At 39.2% G+C, this 17853-nt stretch overlaps 2 protein-coding genes across 5 annotated transcripts; both read right to left on the bottom strand.

The window, feature by feature from the left end:
* Positions 1 to 1226: 1226 nt before the first annotated feature.
* On the bottom strand, positions 1227 to 5499 carry LOC121317909 (solute carrier family 25 member 53-like). 2 transcript variants are annotated; one of them, XM_041254004.1, is made up of 4 exons: positions 5232 to 5499; positions 4407 to 4433; positions 4212 to 4305; positions 1227 to 2312 (listed from the first exon to the last, which is right to left on the bottom strand). In XM_041254004.1, exon 4 carries the CDS (start codon positions 2293 to 2295, stop codon positions 1390 to 1392), a length of 906 nt encoding a protein of 301 aa, XP_041109938.1. In that variant the 5' UTR covers positions 2296 to 2312; positions 4212 to 4305; positions 4407 to 4433; positions 5232 to 5499; the 3' UTR covers positions 1227 to 1389. The 2 variants fall into 2 exon arrangements, with proteins under 2 accessions (XP_041109938.1, XP_041109937.1); XM_041254003.1 differs by lacking the exon at positions 4212 to 4305.
* Positions 5500 to 6928: 1429 nt separating this feature from the next.
* LOC121318738 (ribose-phosphate pyrophosphokinase 1-like) lies at positions 6929 to 16255 on the bottom strand. 3 transcript variants are annotated; one of them, XM_041255744.1, is made up of 7 exons: positions 15927 to 16255; positions 10398 to 10587; positions 9942 to 10040; positions 9583 to 9707; positions 8676 to 8849; positions 8167 to 8326; positions 6929 to 7879 (listed from the first exon to the last, which is right to left on the bottom strand). In XM_041255744.1, exons 1-7 carry the CDS (start codon positions 16046 to 16048, stop codon positions 7787 to 7789), a joined length of 963 nt encoding a protein of 320 aa, XP_041111678.1. In that variant the 5' UTR covers positions 16049 to 16255; the 3' UTR covers positions 6929 to 7786. The 3 variants fall into 3 exon arrangements, with proteins under 3 accessions (XP_041111678.1, XP_041111680.1, XP_041111679.1); XM_041255746.1 differs by lacking the exon at positions 15927 to 16255 and adding an exon at positions 12088 to 12217; XM_041255745.1 differs by having other exon boundaries at positions 6930 to 7879; positions 10404 to 10587.
* Between the last annotated feature and the right edge of the window lie 1598 nt (positions 16256 to 17853).

Raw genomic sequence — 17853 nt, 5'->3', positions numbered from 1 at the left:
TATCACATTGATCTTGAATATTTAATTAAGGCCACTGTTTCCTTGGGAAAATATTATGCAGCACATCATTGGAGAGATATTACCATACAGTCCTTGGCCATTTACCTTTGAGTGACATCTACCGATACAGTGACTTATGCTCCACATTCACGAGAATGTTTTGATGTGTCTGAGTAATTAAAAAGGAACCAGTCAGAAGGACTGCACACATTAGAAAAGGCAAGGCAAACTCTAACACTGTAATTTGAAGAACCAGTTTCATGCATACACAACTTTATATCATCCATAAAAACAGGCTTCTTTAGAAACATTCTTTAATTAACATTAAAGCTTTGTGAATAGGGTCCATGTGGCAGAGCAAAGCTCTGCCCTTTTAAATTGGCAGGGATGGGGTTAACTTCCCCTGCCTGCCTGGGTTTATTATGTTCAGGTGGCTGGGGTTGATTAGTTGATTAGGTTGATTAACGATCAATCAGCGCCCAGCCACCTGATATAAAAGGAGGCCTCAGCTTCTCATTTGGGGAGGGAGCTGAGGAAGCAGGTTGGTGTTTGTTTTGTGGTTTTTGAATTTTCTAAATCCAGTGAAGGCATTGCCCAGCCTGGAAACTTTATTTTTGTGAGTTTTGTTTTTGCTTTATTTGTGTTTGAGTATCTGTTATTTTGCCCTTGTGCACTTTATTTTTGTTTATTTATAATAAAATAGTTATTTTTTTGAACTGCAGTCTGTCTCTGGGCCTCTATCCACTCGCCAGCCTGCCACATTTGGTGTCAGAGTGGGATAGCGCCACCTAGAGGCCCAGAGACAGACTGCAGTTCAAAAAAATAACTATTTTATTATAAATAAACAAAAATAAAGTGCACAAGGGCAAAATAACAGATACTCAAACACAAATAAAGCAAAAACAAAACTCACAAAAATAAAGTTTCCAGGCTGGGCAATGCCTTCACTGGATTTAGAAAATTCAAAAACCACAAAACAAACACCAACCTGCTTCCTCAGCTCCCTCCCCAAATGAGAAGCTGAGGCCTCCTTTTATATCAGGTGGCTGGGCGCTGATTGATCGTTAATCAACCTAATCAACTAATCAACCCCAGCCACCTGAACATAATAAACCCAGGCAGGCAGGGGAAGTTAACCCCATCCCTGCCAATTTAAAAGGGCAGAGCTTTGCTCTGCCACAGTCCACTATATATGTCACTGCCAAAAAAAAAAAAAAAAAGTGAGTATAGTGTATAGAGCTCAAAACTAGTATTCTAGTGCAGTTAAGGTACAAAGCTGAAAGGACGTGGGAGATTTAGAAAGAGTTTGACTGAACTTGGTCAAGATATCCTATTAATGTGACCTGAAAGAAGGTAAGAGACAGTCCCTTGCTGACTGGCCCCCCCCTTTCAGCTGCTTCCCCCAGATCTTTCCTTTAGGGATTCGTAGATGGCAGTAGTCAGTCCCCAGGTGATGCAGGAACGGAATATAACCAGGGAGCCTCCACGGTACAGCAAGGACACCCTGCCTTGACGGGACTCCCAGAGTGCCCTGAAGGAGTGACCTGTGCTGCGCATCTCCCCTCCCACCTGCGCCTGCATGTTGGTGATGAGCACACTCAGAGGGTAGAGCAGGAGGCTCACCCCCACGCCATTGACACTCCCTGAAACAAAGGAGGAGACCCCGCTGGGCAGCCCCTTCTCCGAAACGGCATCACGAATGGGGTCCTTGAAGCCGAAGTAAAGGGCACTGCCCAGGCCATTTCGGAAAATAATGGGGAAGAGGCCCCTGTAATACCCCAGCTTCAGCCTCTTCCCTACTCCGTATGAGTTGAATTCCTGTAGGATGCTGCGGATGGTGGGTAGTCTGACGTCTTTGCGGCTGTCTTGCAACACATTCTGGACCCTCTCACAGGGAGTCAGGACCAGAGCTTCGATAAATCCAGATACCATCCCTGCAAGGGAGCAGTGATAAAGGGAATGGGGCCCGTTCAGATTGGGCTGGGGAGACAACCAGTGCAGTACTGTGTCATGGGTACCGAACAGCACTGTCCCCTGCACCGTCTTAGCCAGAAGAGGAGGCAGGACGCCCCTGTAGAATTTGGTGAGCCCCTCTTTGTGGAGCTGCCGTAAAGCCTCCCGTACCATCACTGAGTGAAGCTGCTGCCTGAAGATGGTCTTGTAGATGGGGAAGGTCACCAAAGTGGCCAGCAAAGTGGATGCCGCCCCATTGACATAACTCTTGGTCCACACCCACAACCCCCCCGGGAGGGTACTTGCCTCCTGGCTATCTGGTTTACCTGCCTTCATTCTCATGCTTCTTGATGGGACCCCTGGCATAAAAGAAAGAGAACATCATGAAACCCAGGCAATATTAAAAAAAGCACTAATGCAACATAAAAATTTGGATTCAAAGCGGATTTCAAATAAATTAGATTGACATTCAAAAGTGGTTCATAGATAAAATGGTAGCTGTATCAGTCCAGAGATAACAGACAAAGAGAAGGAGATGTGATGCCTTTTATTGGATTAACTAAACAATAAAACATCAAACTCGCTTTCCTACTTTAACCTGAAGAAGAGAAGTTTGAGGTCTTGGTGATTCATTAGTCCAATAAACAATCTTAAAAGTGGTTCAGCAAATGTTCTAATATACTGTGTGTATGTGTGTGTGTGTGTGTGTGTGTGTGTGTGTGTATATACAGCACTGGAAAAACATTGACAATATTTCATATATTCTGTATTACAGGTATTTGCAGTTCTTTACCTGATCCTTTTCCTGTTTACTGTTAAATACTCATTGACGCACAGCGAACACACATAGCAGTTTTCTAAAGCTGTAAATCTAATGTTAGAACTTCCTTACTAATGGATCACAACAGTGTTTCAAATAAAGGTTCAGTTTATGGTTGCAGCAGCACGGTATATTTTGACAGCAAAAATGAACTCTTGTTATGGAACATCCTGTAGTGATCACAAGGACATTACTTTACCTTGGCTGCAAAATATATATATATATATATATATATATATATATATATATATATATATATATATATATATATATATAGATATATATATATAAAACATGTGATCTCAATCAAGCACACTGCTTTGTTTTTTCATGGCTGTGACCATCTCTTACAAATGAGGAACGCCCATTTGAGCTCCGTACGGTGTGCAGTTAACCTGACAGTAACATATTTTGTCATTAAAACACACCAGCCCGTCAGATATGTGTTACCTGAACACAAAGTGAAAAGAATATGAATGCAGGAAAATACGACCTCAAAGGCAAAAAGACTGGATTCCTCCTGTTGAAGCAGTTTGAGAACTGTGGTGCAACACAAACTGCTTGGAAGTCATTCTGAAGACATATTTTAGTAAGCTAAAACACTTGTTTTTATATGGGTTCAAAACAAAGGCAAGTTTTGTTGCTTTGTTCTCATTGGCTAGCCTGTAACAACGTCCAGATTTCCTTTGACGTGAAGGTGTTAACGAGTAAGTAGCGGGGTTGCGAAAGACAGTGTTACAAATCCCCACGTGTTTCTACAACTGTTTAAATAACTGACCTGTAATTTTTCTTTTCATTGTTAACATCTTAACAATTTTTACACTTATAAAGTTAAAGTCTGTTTCAAAATGGCCGCTCTAGTGCACTGGGGTTTGAGATATGTCCTCTAAAACACTGCAGAAAAAAAACAGTAAACAAAACAAAACAAAACAAAACAAACAAACAAACAAACAAACAAAAAAAAAAGTGCTCTGGCTTTTCTGTTCTGTATCACATCATGGGTCATTATTGCTGTGTTATCTGTTGACAATGTGGGCAATAATCCTTACACTGTCGGTGCACTAGAGGGGCCATTTTGAAAATAGCTTTGAACCAGTTTACAGTTACATGCCTAAAAAGTTGTCATGATGTTAATAATGAAAATAAAAAAGACAAGGAACCTCACTACAGAGTGTTCAAGTGCATATTATTATTATTATTATTATTATTATTATTATTATTATTATTATTATTATTATTATTATTATTATTATTATTATTATTTTGTGAAAAAAAATGACAATAAGTGAAAACAAACCATAAGGTTCAACATATACACAGAAATGTAAGAACATATGTGTACATATGCTTCCTGAATAAATGACCTTGATTAAGGAACTATTGTCAGAAGACTAGTCAGGGTGTCTCTGAATTTAAAGTAATTACTTAGATTACTTACCTGTCTGTATTGTTAAAGAAGGCAATAAGATGTTTCCTTTCAGTTTCTGTCTTTATATCTATCTGCTGTTCCAGTTTTTAGAACTCAAATAAAGCTATGGAATAAAATAATTTTATTATATGTTAAGAAATGAAATAAAATAAATATCCACAAATGCAAATCACATTTCAATTATAAATCAAAAAGCATTCATACCTGTCATTAATGTATCTTATCTTCAGCCTAATGAAAAAAAAAAAAAAAAAAAAAAAAAAAAAAAAACATCTGTCAACTGGACGCTGCTCCTTTTTTAGTTTCAATTTCACGCGGACAAATAAGTCATTATGACACCTATCCACCTTACGCAATGTACAGTAGTGTTCTGCATTTTCGTTTTTTTTAACTTTAATAGCTTATTCTTGGAATATTGTTTCCGCTTTGTATTAAAAGCAGCGATATAAATAGTTAATTGTAATAGAGAATGACACAGCGGGGCGCGTCTGCACTAGTTCATTCGTATATAAACAATACACATAAATGGGGTCTGAAATCTTCAAATGACTGTACAGTATTTGAAAACCTACGCTTTCTTTGCATAATATCAACTTCATTTGTCATTTTATTTATTTATAGCAGTACAGTACGGTTGTAAATTCTGCTTATGAAATATGTCTGCCCTATTCTGTTTTAAGAAGGTTTAGTAAACTAATCCTCAGGCTCATTGTTGAATTTTATAAGACTAACTCATTATTTACAATAACAATATTAACGCTAATTGTTGACGCTTCTGTCCCGTTAGCTTTCTCTCACCAAACCAGCTGCTTACGTTATTACTGGGTACCGTTATCTTAAATTCATGAAACGCTTCGCTGCTGTCATGTGTAATCAAATGCACACAATATTAGCTGTCATTTGTTTTTTGTATTCACAATTCCAGTCCCCCTTATTATTACTACCGAGTTCTTTACTTATTATTTTTTTATGTCTTTTCTCTTCGAAAACGATGAACAAGGTTGTGTTCATAGTAATCATTACTCCTACCGTGACTGTCCTGGCAGACCTCCCACTGCTACCACCGCCAGTCTGTTCGGTGAATATACAGACAATACACTGCCAATCAATAGTCTCTTGCTGTAGGGCGCCGCGTCTGTCCTCTTAATTGTACATTTACTTTGGACTTTTGTTAGTAATTAAATAAGCTATGTAATTAAATAATCACTGTACATGGCTACATATGTACGAACAGAAAGATATATTTTTAAAATGTATTTTGGCAAACCGCACGTATACAACCACTGTTCCAAGACGAGATGCTGTGATTTTGTAAACCAGCGCCCCCTGACAGCACAAAGCAATAAAGCGCATAATGTGATATCATCTTAAACATGAGGACTATTTTTTTCTTTTGGAATTTCGTCGGTTGTAAATATTGTATTTTTATTTATTTATTGTTCTATGCTACAAATTGCGGAACACAGAACAAACATAGCATTCACAGTATGTGGTGCTTCAGTTACTATTGTGCTAAATGAACAGAATTGCAACATATCCTGCGTTGAAGATTTCCTTCCAGACGGCACATGCATGAATTGAATCTGTTAACCGTAATTGTTTCCTACTTTTGAAAAATTAATGATGCAAGTTTGAAAGTGCACTTACTGTAAAATTATTGTATTTACACACAACCATATTTGTTGGTCTTTTTTTATGGAGTTCATCAAACCCTTTCTATAGGGATTGAACCTCTCATTTTAAATACCATTGCTTGTTTTAGGTTTGTTAGGCTGGGATTGTGGCAGTCAACCATTTAAACTGGTACCGGGATATTCCTAAACCCTTCCCATCCAAAACTGCAGTTAAAATTTCCCCCACCTACTCCAGAAATGAAAACTGGAATACCTCCACACCCAGCACAACCCAAGAAATCAGTAATCTCAGTTCAACATCCTGTAGGAGCAACACAACTGGTACCAAACTGGTGCAGATTCAATAATTTGATGCCACTTTTCAAAAGAGATCTTGGTTGTTTTTTTAATTGCTCCACCTTTTGCTTGTGTAGTGCTAAAAACGAACCCAAATAACTACTTTATGTACATTGCACCCTATCACACATACCAGCCCCTTTCACACTGGCATGCTCTACACAATTTCACACGGCTTTTGATAAAGCAGGGATGACCTTGGCGACAGACGCAAGTAAACATTTTGGTACCTATACTTCCATCTAAGCGTCTCTGGATTGAACCGGCAGCCGAAAATGTTCATTGATGCATTTTTTTTTTTTTTTTTAAATCCCAACTGCAATCTGGCTCCTGGTGCATCTCAAAACAAACTTTCCTTATGGAAGTGAAACCTTGACACAGGCGTGGCTGTTTGTTATTTCATCAGCAGTTACGCATTTTATTTTGATCAACCTGGGTCAATGCACGTTACTCACATACTGAGGTGGGTAGCTGGGACCCGGGTACGTGGTTTCACACTACGTGGGTGGATGTGTTAGTGTGAAAGGGGTTCTAATTAAACCTTAAGAAATCTGTGTCAATGGTAACAAAACAATACACATGCTCCCTAAGGATTGTGACCATACAATGGATCAATGCATCACCCCCCTCCTTATATTCAGAAATACATATTGTTCAGGCTTGGCTAGTGACCATTGCCTCATTTCAACCGATTCACTGCAACCCAGACAGGAGTAAAAACACAAGCTTAATGCAAGTTTTGTGAACACACACGACTTTAATGTTCCATTAAAAAAAAAAAAAAAGCAGTACATTCCAAAAGCCCCTTTGGTATGGGACACATCAAGGAGCTCAATTCCTCACATTGGTACATCACTGGAACTAGTACTTCATTGATCACATTAAAGTCAATCCTCATGCCCCTCCACTAAGTTTCTAAAGAGACTACAAAATGAATCCAACATGTAAACCACACAAACAGTAAGACAGAGTAATAGTACACAGCATGAGTCTGAAGCAATGTGTAGCTCTATGTGGGCATCTTCACCCATGGGGAACTGGGTATCACCAAGCCATTTATATATTAAAGATTGAGGATTTGATATTTCACATGCTTAAACAGTAAGGCAAACATTTTGGTGTTGCTGCCACCTGGTGGCATTAAATTATCATGTTCCGTCAACTATAGAAAGCAATCAACTTGCACTAAATTACCAGCCCCCACCCTCTCCCCTTTCTTCAAATGAAGTTTAAAACATCTGGTTCAAATAAAAGGGATAAAACAGGATTAGGTACAGCTTAAGGCAAGCTCTAGAAATTGTATTCATCCTCGCTCTTCATCCACAGAAACTGCACACTTCCGTCATCTTGACTGCAATAGTGTGCCCAAGTGTGAGAGACATCAATTTATTGCTTCTGTAAGGAAAGCTGCACAGCTCACATGACTGACTAGACAAGCAGTTCTAATGAATGAGAACACCAACTGTAAAAAGGGACGGGGGAAAATCAGGTAAACAGGACAGCTGGAGTCAATCCCATAGCAGTCTTCTTTGGGTTTTCAGGGATTTGCATTGCATGAATAATGTTCCCTTTTTGGTAAAACTGGCTGCACTGAAGCACCAGGGCTCAGTGGCGTTACAAAGGCACATGGCTGAACAGGTAGGAGACAGACTCGCCGTTGTGTGTCCTGCGGATTGCTTCTGCCAGAATCATGGATATATCTATAACCTGCAGGCACAGAAACATCGGTATGTTACAAAATGTAACAGGCATGTTAACTTGCATCCCAACCAATTGTAAATACAAAAATTAGATCATACATATGATCCAAAGTATATACTTGTATAATAGTAAACTCTCCATACAACACTTCACCCAAGCTGAATAAGCAGCTGATATATCCCAGTTTCTAATACAGGTCCCCAATGTAATATTGCACTACAAATTAGAAAATGTCACCCACAACTTTAGTTTGCAAACATATACACTGCCTCCACTACTGCAAGTGTTCCCACCTGTATTTTAGGACAATGCTTCATCTTGTCCTCTTGTGGGATGGTATTTGTGACAACGACCGCCTCAAAGCAGGCGTTGTTAATGCGAGAGATGGCTGGGCCAGAGAAGATGCCATGAGTGAGGATTGCATATACCTTTGTGGCACCTGCAGACAGAAGCCTTGAGAAAGAAATAAAAAATGAACACCCCACAGAACACTGGTCACACAATTGCAGCAAGACTGTTCAAAATTCATGTTAGTTAGCAGAACGTGGAAGACCTGAAAAGAGGAATGTATGCATTACACAGAAACAAATTCCCAATTTATTCAATCAAGTTGTGCAGCAATATAACTTACACACTGAATTACATAGCACCATGGAGCTACTAGTCTACCACATGCTGTTAGGATTTATGCCATAGTTCGTATGAATTCATTTTTTGAAATTGGTTCAACAGTTCTAACATGCACCACGATGTATGGTTTGCATCTTCATTACTGTGCAGATGGACCAAGGTGGCAACTCACTTGTCAGCAGCATGACAGATGGTCCCACAGGTGTCAGCCATGTCATCCACCAAAATAGCAACCCGGTCCTTTACATCGCCTACTAAAACCATACGGTCCACCTCATTGGCCTTCTTCCTTTCTTTGTGAATCAGAGCAAAGTCTACATTTAGACGATCAGCAATGGAAGTGACCCTGCAAGAAAGAGTGCACAAGTAAATAAACAGAGCACCTTAATGACCAGTTTAACCCTCTGCGGTCCATTTATTCAGAGCCTGTCAGGTCCAATTTATTTTCACATGCGCCGTTTAAAACGTAACACCCCCCCCCCCCCCCCCCCCCCCTCCCCCCGGATTAAAAAGGTACTACATATCAGAAGGACACTCTATACTGCATCTCCAGCCAAGCCCCACCTCTTGTTCGCTATATTTCACATACCTCTTCAGGTCGAGCATACTGATAAATGCACTCCTGATCACTTGTTTTACCAAACTCCTCAAACGCAATCAAAGTCATTGTTTTAATACATCTCAAAATGCTCTTCAAATGTCTGATATTCTTGGAGTACTGGATGCAGAAGCAGCTGTCTTCTTTACGTCTGTGTTCTCTGTGATGCAGAGGCTATGTGTATTGCTCAGATCCGCCCCTTTTTTTCCCCTTCGACTTATCGGCCATTGAAATGGTCTCTGCTTTTTCCAGAGAGAAAAAACAAAACGGGACTAGAAACCTGTGCTTGACATCTTTCATTTTGGAATGGAAAGGGAAAATTGTAAAATGTTGGACCTGGTCAGACATAAGACCGCAAAGGACTAAACCCTAATATTCCTCGACAGATTAAGCTAAAAGATCGACCAACCCACCGAAACAAAAAAGTTGCCCCATTGCAGTGTTCACACAGCGAGACAAAGAATTATCACAACATCCTTACCTCTTGGCACCCCCAGCATCTGGAGATACAATGGTACAACTCTTCCACTCTGGGATGTTTTCTTTGATCCATTTCAACACTGCTGGTTCTGCATAGAGGTTATCCACTGGGATATCAAAGAAACCCTGGAGAGGATGGGGTCAAATTGAAGTCAGGAACCTTCTTACACAGACCATCTCACTTCTATGTATATCAAATACCTGGTAAACCAAGTTGAAATTAAAACTTGAGTCAGTAGATTGTCTAGATTTTAGAAAGGGTAGGTTACAATAGCTTTTTCCTTGGCAGATTCCTTCCAATTTCACAGGAATATCTTCCTGGGGTCAACCTGACCAACACCCTCCTTATCTAGCCCTTACCTGGATCTGGGAGGCATGCAAGTCCATAGTGATGATGTGATCTGCTCCAGACACAGACAGCATGTTAGCAACCAGCTTAGCAGAGATGGGAGCTCGACTCTGTGAACAAACATTTTATGACATTTAGCCATCAAGACCTAGCCCAAATTACATGAAACTGGATTTCGTACAAGGAAGCTTAATTGGCACGTAGCAAATAAAGACCACTGGGAAGAGAGAGAATACAGCAGACTAGGGAAAAACACCAATTTGTAGGCTTAACGACTTATTCAACTGTTGATACTTCTGTTAAGAAACTAATTTAAGATGATCTAGGAAAATGTCAAGACAAAATAGTATTGTTGGCTTTTTAGACCCAACATGCATATTGAGAGGGTTTTCTTCAATCACAGCCCCTCCCTGGCATTTTACTAGCTACTAGGGCAGGGAATAAAGGGATAAGACACAAACCCTCACCCCCACCTTGTCCTTTTTGTCCTGGCGGGCGTATGGGAAGCAGGGGATGACTGCGGTCACACGGGAGGCAGAAGCGATTTTGCATGCATTGATCATGATGAGAAGCTCCATCAAATTGTCATTGATTTCACCACAGCCGCTCTGAACAATATAGACATCTTCCCCTCGCACACTTTCACCAATTTCAACGCTGAGAAGACAAAGAAAAAAACGTTTGGCTGCATCATTCGCAACAGTGGGGTATGCATTACAGACTGGACCAGAGTGCACAGACACATGCAAATGGAATGGACAGCGACATTGTGAAGTGCTGCAAAATCACAATACACGATGGTCCGTAAGACAAGTCATTCTTTATTTTAACGAAGTTTTGTACAATGAAAACTGACACTTCCTGTATTAGGGTGTCAGCACCTATGCAGCGGTGCACTGGCTGAACCAGCGAATGCCACTTCTGCAGCATACACAGCAACATGCTGTACCACTTGTCTTGTGCAATCAAAATTGCAGTTTGTCAGCAGAGTTTGGTACTATTAAGTGATGTATATGCACATCCCGCAGGCGACAGTACATCCAAGCCAGAGTTTCATTTGGTCGCTGTGGGATGAATTGTAATGCTCAGTGTGTTTTTACATCTCGCATTCCTGAAATTCAAGTCGAGCGAGATGAACAAAAATGTTAGCTGTACAAGTTTAACAGCTTTGTTTTACTCATTTTTCCAGGTGGACGACACGTAGCACCAACCCAAGGTTGAAATTAGGATTTACACAGATGGGAGGAATTGACCCTGATAAGTAATGAGACAATCTGCGCTTCAGTCATTACCACAGATTATTATTGGGTCTCACATCTATGATACTATACTTTAAAAGATGAACCAGGGGAGGGTCAGAATTCTCATCTCCAACCCACACTATACACAAACTGACACCCCACACCCGATCTCCCCTTAAAAGTCAAGCAAACACACCATCTGAGCACAGCACGGTGTTGCAGATCATTTTTGTTGTTGCAAACTTTGACATATTAATGCTGTACAATACATTCCGTTTATATGCTTGGGGTCCCTGGCCCACCAAATTCTTTTCATGCAGTTCATCTGAATTTCTTGGACCTTTGCATCACGCAGGCCTGCATACAAAGATTATAGCAATAGTGTACAAGCTAGGATTTGGGGGAAACTTTCAGAATAGTTAACATGTTTTCCGTTGGGTTATGTTTGACACACATCATGTACTAAATTCAAAACAATGCTGGCCTTTTTTAGTAGAAGACTATTTACTCACGCTAAATGCTGTATTTCACATTTGAAATGTAGAACAGAAATGCAATACATTTTGTAAAAATGCCAATCTTAAAAGCCGGATTTATAAGAAAAATCAGCCCATGCTTATGTAAAAGGGAATGTCACCTTGAGCTGTGCAAGCTATTCACTGTGCTTGTCTTCAGAAACAAGAAAAGCACCGCATACACTGTAGTATACTACAGTACATTTGCATACTAAGTGTTTACATGCAAACATCTGTGTTGCAGACAAATCTGTTTTGTTTGTGGACAACTAGTGATCTGCCTTGCACTTGGTCATGGGGCAATAAGAAAAAAAAAAAAACCTTAACTAACCCTGCTAGGTGTCGGTTGGAAAGGTCACAGGTTCAAAAGAACTACCGACCACAAAATGTGCCTTCCTTACCCACTTAAGAGTGTGTTGGACTGCCGTTTCCTCTTGCTGCCAGTGGGTTAAACAGCACAGTATGAAGTACACTTCAGCAGTCAGGCACACCTGCCACAGAGAGCCCTGCGATTAGACAGCATTTCCACTGGCAAAGCTGAAAGACTTGTCTGCAGAACAAGGGAGTAGCGATCAAGCTTTTGCCAAATTTTAAAAAAAGAACTTGCAGGACTGCAGGATTCAGTTTCTTCTTGGAGTATAAAAATCAGGCATTAGCTAGTCATTTTTGCAATTATATACTGCGTTTAACCCCATGTAAAAAGGTTTTTACAAGTTACAAGTTATTAGGGATTGATCAGCATAGTCAAATACAGCAAAGAATTTGAACTATATGGACTTGCAGATTACATATTTAGAGTACACAAAAAAAAAAAAAAAAAAAAAAAAAAAAAAAACTTATTGGCTTCTAGTAGAAGCCAACTATTTGTACATTAAAATCACAAGGACCTTAATTATGCAATGCTTGTAACAGCACAATGCTACAAAGTGTTGTGTGAAACAGACAATTTTCAGACAGTTAACAGATCCTGCTCAGTGTCCCTGTAATCGTTGCTAGGCAGCGAAACAATTTCTGGGAGCACTGCACCAGTGAACTTTAAACTTTGTAAATTGAAATACGTTAATACAGCAAGTGCTAAAAGGAGGAATCCAAACTTGGGTAACACTGAAATTAAAACACTAACTTCACTTATAACAAATTAAAAAAAAAAAAAAAAAACCCGACAAATGCCAAGAACGCAAAGAAAAAAGCAACATACTTGGAAAGGAGTTATTTAACGCTGGACTTCAGTTCAATACTACTGTTGACTTTCAATTAATGGTGGAATGTCAACATTTGCACAGACCATTAAGTACAACCAGGTATTCCTGAAGTACACCTTTTTGAACAAAGAAACTTAACTATCTAATGTCAGTACTTAAATCCTATGGCTAGTCGCAATTGACAGAAATGTTAAACTATTGTAAAGTTATTTGCTATTGTTCTGGCCATGTTACAATAGATGCACTATTCAGATTTTATCAGTTATTTGTTAGAATTACAGATGTAGAATATTTAAGTAGCTATATGATGTGTTTTATTCTAAATACAGCAAAAATTATTTGGTAAGGTTTACTACACAGCATTATGCTACTGTAGGATTAACAGGGTTCTCCACAGGAATTCTGTACAGCCGGCAGAACATTATAGCCAGTCTAGGCACTCTATGATTTGACTGGGGAAAAGAGAAGGTAGGTTTATTGGAGTTTAAAAAAAAAAAAAAAAAAAAAAAAAAAAAAAAAAGTAACCTTTTCACTTCCTTTTTAGCTTAATTGAGCTTATTGCTTCATTTAAATTGTTTTCTTTATGTTACGTTTTCAGGAAATTTTGTTTATGCATGTCTTTCACTGTTGTTGTACAACGGTTAATTTGAACCCCCAATATCACAAGCACCTGGAAATATTTTTACGATATCACAACCGGCTTTTTTGCCAAAGTAGTATAGCTATTATGTACCATATATGAACTTACAGTAAAATGACAAAAAATGGACTGAATGATTACTCTAATCTTAAAGCAGCAAGTGCAAATACGGTATTAGGTAGTGGACTGCACTGATCGCTGGCTTATTTTGAAAAGCCGGCATTGTCACTTTTTGCTTTGCTAAAAAAAAAAAAAAAAAAAAAATAAGATTCAGTCATTAACGGTTAAGCACTTGCAGGCTAAACACAGAAAACCTGCCCCTTCAACTCTTAATACTTAAATATTGTCAAGACATAAAAGCAGTCATGTGGTTCCAAGGTTTTTTTTTGTTTTTTTTACCCAGCAACACACAAGTGGTCTAGTCTGGTACCCTGATTAATTGGAGGAGGCACACAGTGATGTTGCTGCTCAATGTCACTGAATGCTTTATTTTAAATTCAGTAAATAGGAAAAACCTGTGCTTAAGGAAATGAGTATTAAACCTAGAAATCTCGTTCTGGACATTGTTTGTACACTTTGACAATCCGGGTGGCACCTCCTGCCTGCTTGTAGTACACATACATATTTAACTTATTCTTGGGAGCGTAAGAGCAGGGACTAGAGTTCAGGTAATCAGGGTCCAATACCTGAAAACTTTAGACCCTGTGTATTCAAATACTAGTCAAAATTTACATCCATAGTTACTATAGCCAAACAGTGGGAATCTTCATTAATTGTCTCCATCTGTCTTCAATACAGTTCAAAGCTAACATGGGAGCACCAAATAAATCCTTAGCTGAAGTTAATTAAGGAATAAGAGGCAATGTACTATCCCTGGAATTGGTTTGTTTATCTGGTTTCATTAACTGTTCCAACCAGACACACACTATGGAAGAGTTTATTTAAGAGCCTGTTGCAGCTCACATTCAGCTACTACACAACACCATTAGTAAAGGCACTCTTAAATTAGAGTAGGAAGATGAATGCTTCTCCACTTCAATAAGACTCAAGCTGTTGCACTGCAGAGTTGTTTACACAGGAGCAGCACCACAGGTTGCATGATGCTGCCAGCCAATGTGTTTTATTATTGGAAGCTTCCTAGACATTCTCGGTGTTTCCTCTGGGGTAGAAGTGCTTCTGTCCAGAGATAACCACCTCTGCAGGATCATCATATGACTGCAGGTGTCAGATTACCTGTCCCTTTTCCAGCCTGCAACAGCACTTCACTGCTAAAATGGAAAGGGAATTCAGGTCTCGTGTCCCACACTCTTCTCACCCAAGGGGCTGGTGGAGACTAAAAACTTGATTCCGATACACTCAAGTTTCATCACAATTGGAAGTGTTGTACATATGCCTGTACAAATGTTAGTGCTGCAAAACTGGGTGTCACATTTATTTAAAATAAAACACATCTGTCACTGACTGACAACCTGCCATTTCATGGCCCTGAAAACTTCCCCTTTGAAGACTTCGAGTTTTTAAATGCTCAAGGGCAGTACCAAGAGAATTTTGATCAAACAGACTGAAGATGCAAGCTATCGCCTTATTACTTTCTAGAGAAAATAAAATGACTACCACCTTTAAAATAAAATAAAAAACCGACGAGTAAACTAAAAATAACTAAACTATGAAATGTGTAAACGGATAGGAATCACATTTACTTGTAAACATAAGGCCACTTGCATTTTTATTGACTGTTACCAGGACCACTATCGCAAGTTAAATTAAATCACTATCTGGGCTGGGGAACGTAAACGTTTATTTCGAATTGAATATACATTAGGAAACTATGTGTTCCTAAACACAACAGCTTGTACAATATATACTTAAACTTTAGACGCCTTCTGTCTCAAGTAAAACCACGGAAATAGTATTCTCAAATGTGAACTTGTGGTGTGCTGTGCAACAACAACATTACAGACTTAACAATACGGTTACCATAATTGTGTATTTAACTTACGGCAAAAACAGAACAATGTAAAAGCCCCTTTTGCCCCCATTTTAGGTTTTACAACACGACACATGCCGCCATGTCTTGTAGTACTTCATGCGTCACTACAAATTGTCGGGCTTTAAATGTGGTCAAAGACTACCATTCCCAAGTATCATTTTTTATAGCCGGGTTTGCTTCGTGGTCGCTTATGGGAATAAGAGTTTTTCTAACCTCTACTGAAGCATAGTAGTATATTAACGCCGGGTTGTAACACTACAATACCGAGAATACACCGCGAACCACTTACTGCGCATTTAAAACTACCTGTTACTTGGCGCAGATATTCATGTAACATTCTGCTTCACATAGAAACCGAATCATTTACACTAAAACAAATATGCAATAATCAACAACTCATATGCTCACCATGTTTCTTGGTTGCTGAACTTTTTAGTCACGACCTTCCCCAGCTCTAGACCCAGGCGGTCCGCTATCTTCTGGGAGAGATCCTGATGAGAGCTGCCGCTGAAGATCTTGATATTGGGCATTTTTGGGCGATCCAGGGCGTCGGTTAAATGATAATAACGATATGGTAATAAAATAATAAGACTTGCCTTAAAAAAAAAAAACAAAAAAAAAACCCAACAATTTACTTAAAATCAGGTAAAATTACCAATTTATTACTTTCCGAACCTAAACGCACCTCTTTAAAAATATAACCACCTTTTGCCTATTTCACCATGATGCTGCGCGCGCTCTACACTGGGCGAGCCCTTTTGTATCAACTATATGACGTACTTTCGCCTTGCCTCCTAATTCGTGCGTTCTGATTTGTCTAAAAAACAACGCGCCAATTGGTCATATTTAACTGCCAATCAATGTCCACAGTGGTTAAATCTCTTTATCATTGGTCAGGGGGTTAAAAGGATGTAAGGAAAAGGGAATCCCCCAATTCACCTACACATAGCGTATGTCTAAATTGACTGTCTAATCGCATACAACACCCCTATTATTGTATATATATATATATATATATATATATATATATATATAATATATATAAGATATATATATATATATATTTCCCCCACATGTATAGATCTGCTCAGCAATTAAGATACTAATTTGGTGCCATACTTTGCACATTAGCGGCGACACAGACAGGCAAATGCAAGTCATTTTCTCAGGTAATGAATTAGGTTGTACCAAATAAATCAGAATTTAGGGAAGAGTTGTGCAAGTGGAAAACAAATCGACCGTTTTGAACGCTTAGTTTTAAAAGTAAGCACACTGTGGTTCTACCTATACAGTGTCATGCTTTAGTAAAACTCAGAATGGGTGAAACTGCCCATCAGTGGGGGTCTTATTTCCATTGCCTAGAGCCTAACCTGGCAGACACAGGACTACACCCTGGACAGAACACAGGGCACCATACGCAAGTTAGGGCAATTTAGAATGACCAGTCAATCTGAACAGCATGTCTTTGGACTGTGGAGGAAGCCAGAGTACCCAGAGAAAACCCACGCAGACACAGGGAGAACATGCAAACTCCACCCAGACAGACCTCTAGGCCAGAATCAAACCCAGGACCCTGGTGCTGTGAGGCAGCAGCGCTAATCACCACGCCACCCACCAGCAATGTTGTTAATAAAAATATAGGCAATTATTTCTGGCAATTATTGCTGAGTGTAAACCAGTCTTATGGCAGGCAAGTAATACTGAAAAGGAGCACCTGAATGTGAATTACGCTTAACACAGACTTATAAAATAGAAGCCAAAAAAAAAAAAAAAATAGTATTTGAGTAATTGCAATGATATGCTTACGTGTTTTTGTAAAGTACTCAGTGATGAGGGAGCATTGAACAATTCTACTTAAGCTTTAGAGCCAGTGGAAGAGGGCAGCCTATCTTCTGCCATTAAATGCCTGAGTCAAAGACAAGACAGTATCAGACAGTAAAGACCTCTTAAGAGGGTTCTATTGTTATTACAGAAATGGATAATTTAAACAAAATAACATTGTGTGTGATTTTATGCAGCACCAGTATTTGTTGCTAATAAGTACAAACATTTTCATCAATATTCCATGAGTAATACGGATTGCTTAGAATTCCATATGTTGTCTGGCTGCCTTCAGGCTTCAGTATGCCAGCGTGGACAATAGTGCAATGTGGGTATTTCAATACTAAAATGAAATATTCTGCTTATATGGAGCTGTTCTTCAGTTCAGCTACCTCGTACACAAAACAAAGCTAACGTGATTTGTGAATTGTTTGTAAAAACATATAAAAGAATAAAAGTACAGGTAATTTTGCATTTTTTTATTTAGGATTTGAGTGCAGGTTTGTGTATTTGT

The sequence above is a fragment of the Polyodon spathula genome, chromosome 7 (genome assembly GCF_017654505.1).
Source record: "Polyodon spathula isolate WHYD16114869_AA chromosome 7, ASM1765450v1, whole genome shotgun sequence".
NCBI classification, from domain to species: Eukaryota; Metazoa; Chordata; class Actinopteri; order Acipenseriformes; family Polyodontidae; genus Polyodon; species Polyodon spathula.
Note: the sequence above shows the minus strand (reverse complement) of the source record. Positions and strands in the feature narration are given on the sequence as shown.